This window comes from Branchiostoma floridae, chromosome 8 (genome assembly GCF_000003815.2).
Source record: "Branchiostoma floridae strain S238N-H82 chromosome 8, Bfl_VNyyK, whole genome shotgun sequence".
In the NCBI taxonomy this organism is placed as follows: Eukaryota; Metazoa; Chordata; class Leptocardii; order Amphioxiformes; family Branchiostomatidae; genus Branchiostoma; species Branchiostoma floridae.
Genome location: NC_049986.1, coordinates 24132933 through 24138351, shown reverse-complemented (window position 1 = coordinate 24138351; position 5419 = coordinate 24132933). Strand labels below are relative to the sequence as shown.

At 39.8% G+C, this 5419-nt stretch overlaps 1 protein-coding gene across 1 annotated transcript; it reads left to right on the top strand.

Moving 5' to 3' along the window:
- The first annotated feature begins 3001 nt into the window (after window positions 1-3001).
- LOC118420720 (sulfotransferase family cytosolic 1B member 1-like) lies at window positions 3002-5397 on the top strand. The gene is made up of 3 exons (XM_035827676.1): window positions 3002-3238; window positions 4613-4754; window positions 5088-5397. The coding sequence occupies exons 1-3, from the start codon at window positions 3113-3115 to the stop codon at window positions 5216-5218; spliced, it is 399 nt and encodes a 132-aa protein (XP_035683569.1). The 5' UTR covers window positions 3002-3112; the 3' UTR covers window positions 5219-5397.
- The last annotated feature ends 22 nt before the right edge of the window (window positions 5398-5419 follow it).

Genomic DNA, 5419 nt, shown 5'->3' with positions numbered 1-5419 from the left:
GAGCCCGCTTAACTTGTTCACCACTTTTTCGTTTATTGTGAAATCCGACCCGAGACCTGTCCCAACAAGATTTCTCTTTCTCTCTCTCTCATTGGTCGAATCGCTAATTGAAATGCTATCATTGGTGGAACTTATAATTGTGATAGACAGCCGTGATCAGCCTTTTCGCGCCGACATCCACGCAGTGTCCAGACGTGTCATATTTTTCTCCAAAGTTTTTTTGGTAATTTCTTTGAGACGGTTTTCCAGTCAGCTCAAAGATACGTAAACATCTTTTATTGAACAGTATTTAACGTGAAAGTTAGTACAAAGTGGCATATAATGATAGACTTTTTTAAGAGAGACAAGTACAATGCTACCACTTCCGGCGGGCTGATAAGTTTTGTACTCACCCTCCCGCAGTTTCACAATATTGCTGAATTACAACGTCGTCAGAGTACCAGGTAAAACGCACCCAGTAACTGTTTTTTTTCGCACCTGTCTCACCAGATAGTACTTGCATTGTTAACCGTAACTTAATTTTAGTTGTTTTAACGGTCAGTGGTCGAATTTCCATCGTAGCAACTTTTTGATAATCCACCCCCTCTCTCTTGCCGCGGCAATAATTTCTGGTGTGCTTATGTTTATACGTTCACGATCAAGCACTATTTCTTTACCAAAACATGCACATATGAGACTAGTGATACACAGGGACAATAAGTATATCATTCTTCAAGAAGTGAAACATTAATTTCAACGGAAAGTTTGTCGTCATTTTTTACAAAATGCAGTGGAATCATGCAGACGTTAATAATTACATGTACACACATTCGTTACGAGCTAAACTGCGTATTTGAACAATCGTATAGTAGAAGCGAAATGTCCACTTAACATGTTCGCTGCCGTTTTAATGCAGATACATGAAAGTCTGTTTTAAATCTGATATCAGATAAAAAATTTCATGATCCTTGCCAGCAGCTGAACAAAAAGAGACCAGATACCTGCTAGCGCTAGACAACTGAGAATCCTTTGCTTATGTAAATAAGAGTTGTCTTAGCTTAATTACTCTGTGACTGGAGGGATGTCGTCTGTACTCCGTTGAGAAATGATGCACGTTCCTTGTTTTCGCCGTAATGACGACAAACTTATTATGGATGGTGCTCGTTCCAAGAATTTATAATCTTAAGGAGTTTGATATAATATAAAACCAAATCACACACGCTTTCTATTGATATATAACACATTAAAATGGATGCAGAAACAACGGAAATATGATCAGCCAAACTTTTTCGTGCCGAGTTTAGTAACTGAGAAAGAGGAGATTAACATTTGATAGATAAGCATAATGCAAATAAAGACCTAATTGGTATAATCAATAAGAAAATGCTATAATAATTGTGCCATCCCAATGAAGGGAATTTCTCACTTTTCTGATCCGACCTATTGGGGCTGTATCATGAAAATATGAAATAAACTGCTCAATACGGCGTGTGCCGTCTAACAGCACACACTCTCCGGCGGAGACGAAAAGTCGTCGCATGAGTTGGTACTACAATTCAAGTGAATTATCCACGCAGCAATTTGGTAGCTAGGCTAGGGAGAACCCCCTCTTTTTTAGCTTTTACTGTATTCAGTATACGTGTGTATTTCAGGTATGCCGGCAACAGTGTTCTGGACCTACAAGGAAACAAACGTTTACAACTACAAACAAGCTTAAGTAATGCTTCATATAATTACGTATTAATTATGCAAATATGAATCTAATTTGCATAATTAATTAGGAAATCGTTTAAACACGCTCAGTTCCATTATAGGGCCATTACAACATGTGACATTTGTAACTGAGAAAGAGAAGAATATTGGTAGATATGTTATGCAAAAATAATTTGCATTACTAATGAGAAAATGCTATAATGTCATTGTGGTAAATGACTGGAACTTTTTACTTGTGGCATTTGAAAGTTATGTAAACCTTTTTTTTCACACAGATTGTGTATGTCTGTTGTTTGGTGGAGGAGATGATCAAGTAATATAATTTATGAAAATGAGAACATTTTTTGCATAATTAATGTCAAACACAATTAATACAGCAGTTGTAAAGGGTAGAATCATTTGGCGAAGGTATGGGGTCGTGGAACACTAGTTTTCGCATGCATTAGCTATAGCTGTTTTCATTATCGATGTAATAACTTCAGAAATCACCCCTATATTCCTGGTATTGTGGAACAGGCCATGTGGTTTATGGGTTTGGTAATTAGCTTATCTCCAAGCAGATATGGGGATATTTGTTGTCTAATATAGAGAGCAGCTGTCGCGGCAGAGTCATCACTAAACAGATGTTAGATGATGATGAGGAGGAGGATGTTAGACTCTAGCTCCCAAGCACACTGCATTGGTCAGTGCCAGTGTTATGATAAAATAGTACATTTTTGTACATACTTTGTCTTGGTAAGTATTTGGGCTTTCTTCCTGTTCGTCATTATTTGTCTGTCTGGGACTGTACACATCATCGGCATGATATATATTGTTGCAACTGATTCGGAGAAAACTACAAAATACGTTACAGAGTATGCTACCTACATTCATTTGTTTAAATATTCTTTTTTTTTACCCAGACAAACATTGGCCTGTGCACTAAAGTAGTTTACATTGTGGTCTTGTCCCACATGCAGGACCCTTACACGACTTGCTCCCGACCAAAGGGGCTTTACGCAAAACCAGGGTTGAGGGTCTGCATGGGGGTCCAGACAGCGCTTAATTCAGAACTACTTTGCTACTTTTAATATATAGTCGACTGGTACGGATGACGTTTAAAGAACCGTAGGTCTATTCTCGTCAACTCTCAACTACAGATGACCTTGCTCATTACCTACTACCAGCCATGGTCTGGAGAAGGTCAGGAGGCCATGGTCGGCTATGTGTGGCAGGGGGTTCACTCCTATATATGTGACATGAGTTAACGTTACAGTAACATTATATACATGTACATCGGCTACTAGAATGTGGTTAATGTGAAGAAATACATCACTTTTCTCAAGGGTCGCACTGGCTTGTTGGGATCATCGCTAAGCTGCTGAGATCGGCGGGTAGAACGGAGGAGTCGGTGGACAGTCTGTTAACAGCACCGCTGGAAATGACCCTCCCACCGGCGGAACAGCCCGGTTACGTCACACTCGCTGCCAAGTCCTCCCGTCGCATCTTAAAGACCAACCTCCCAATCCGCTTCGCGCCGCGGGGGATATCCAAGCCGCGGAACAAGGTAGAGTGATGATATTTGATATCAAAGGCTTTTACTCTGTAACTGGAGGGTAACCTCCGTCGACAAAGTATTGTGAGCGGTCTGTTTGTTGAGTGTTCACACCTATGTCTCTATGTTCTGTTTGCCACATTCGTATGTGGTTTGGCATGTCGTATGTACTCAGTTGTGAAATGATGCACGTTCTTTTTTTTTTCGCGGTAGCTGTTGTTATAATCCATGTAATGATTTCTGAAATCACCCCTATATTTTCGGTATTTTGGAACAGGCAATGTTGTTTCGATGAAGATGCAAATGACTTTAAAATTTTACACAAAATTAAACAATTCAGTTGAGGCTATCCCCCCACATTCTATGCTGTTTGTAGGGGGTGACCTGAATGCCCAAATTACGAATGGTTTCTCCATGCATAAGGTGACTAACCGTAATGGTCTGCTTTTAAATTGATTATTCAATTGTATAATAATGATCATCTGTTTTGGCAAATTTACGGCAACATCTGATCGCTGCCGCGGGCCAATGGTTGTTAGTTTATTAGAGGAATATGGCTGTAACCGACAAACCATTCTTACGACACCGAATGTGTTGCCTAAGGTCACTTGTTGTGAATTGTTTTGGGTACTGCCTTAGCCCTAACCATCACATGTGTTATCGATCCTTTTATCAGTCCCAGCTACCCCCCCCCCCCCCCTTCCCACGCAAGAGGTGCGTTATTTCTCGCGGACGGCTGAGTAGTCGCCACACTACCAAAAATGCTTTTTCTTGTTTATCTTGTTTTGCTTCATCACAGACAATTTATCTTCTGTCTCCAAGAAATCTTAGCAAAATGTGCTTGTCCATGGGGCAAGTAAATTTTTGCTTGTTAAGTTTTTTTAGAAAATTTGAGATTTGTTTTCTTGTATTTCCAAAAATACCTTTTTCTTGTTTATCTTGTTTAGAATTTGCTTCCTCACCCAAAAAAAATCATCTACCAGGAAGAAAAAAAATTCTTGTATTTCTTAAGAGTTGAATCTGGTTAGAAATCTTGCATTATAAGAAAAAAATTTTGCTTAAATGTCTAGAAAATTTTTTATAGTTTCTCGTTTTGCTTGCAATTTTTTGTCATTTTCGCCCTGCAAGAATATTTTTCTTCATATAAGAATGGAGTAAGCAAAATAAGAAAAAAAATCATTTTTGGCAGTGCATAGACTACTGGCCATGGAATAGCATTGGACGCGGCGCAATACATGAACAAGAACGTTCAAACCTTCACGCTTTTCTTCCGGCTAGTTCAGGCAAATCAAAGAAAGATACTTATCTTGTTTGATTGTATGCGGATTTTGACCAATAGGCTACTCAATGCTTAACGCTTATCCCTTGCTTTTGTTCCCTTGGCAGGTAAAGGTGCTGGTGATCATGAGAAACCCGAAGGACTCCGCGGTGTCATATTACCACTTCAGCAGGAAACTCCGTCCGCTGCTGGGCATGGGAGAACCCCCGGCCTGGGAGGAGTACGCTCGAGCTTTTGTGGGCGGACAAAGTTAGTAATAAATAAAGAAAGAAAGAAACGAATAACCTGTATCAAAGTTATAGAGTTTGTGTCATACCTGGTCCGCGATAACGTTAAACCGGTGATCTAGACCGGGTAAAATATTGGGTTATCACACGGGCTTGTACTGTTATCACACGAGCTTCCATGAAATCATTCGGACGCAATTGGACCAGCAAGTGCTCCACTGTCGAAAATGTGAATTTCACAACATTTGGCATGTTGGTAGGTGTCGTGAAGACATAGTTCAAGTTAACAGACATCATAGCTCTTTCCTACGCCGCTGCAGCGGATCCTGTATAAATTTTTGTCTTTTTGCTACAGATTCATACGGAGACTTCTGTGACCACGTGTTGGGCTGGTGGCAGATGCGGGACGACCCCCATTTCCTGTTCCTCAAGTACGAGGACATGAAAAAGGTGTGGTTTAGTCTAAAAATTAAGTGTAGCCTATAACAAAAAAGGTGTGGTATAGTCTGAAACTAAAGTGTAGCCTATAACGAAAAAGGTGTGACTTAATCTGAAACTTAAGTGTACCCTATAACGAAAAAGGTGTGGTAGAGTCTGAAACTAAAGTGTAGCCTATAACGATAAAGGTGTGGTAAAATCTTAAAACTAAAGTGAAGCACATATGACGAAAATACAAGTCACAGAGTA

What these genes read in the sequence shown, in the direction of transcription:
- LOC118420720 (XM_035827676.1), top strand. Translation starts at nt 3,113, where the DNA reads ATGACCCTCCCACCGGCGGAACAGCCCGGTTACGTCACACTCGCTGCC. An exon ending in TATCCAAGCCGCGGAACAAG is followed by an intron (nt 3,239 to 4,612) that starts GTAGAGTGATGA and finishes TTCCCTTGGCAG; the next exon opens with GTAAAGGTGCTGGTGATCAT. An exon ending in AGCTTTTGTGGGCGGACAAA is followed by an intron (nt 4,755 to 5,087) that starts GTTAGTAATAAA and finishes TTTTTGCTACAG; the next exon opens with ATTCATACGGAGACTTCTGT.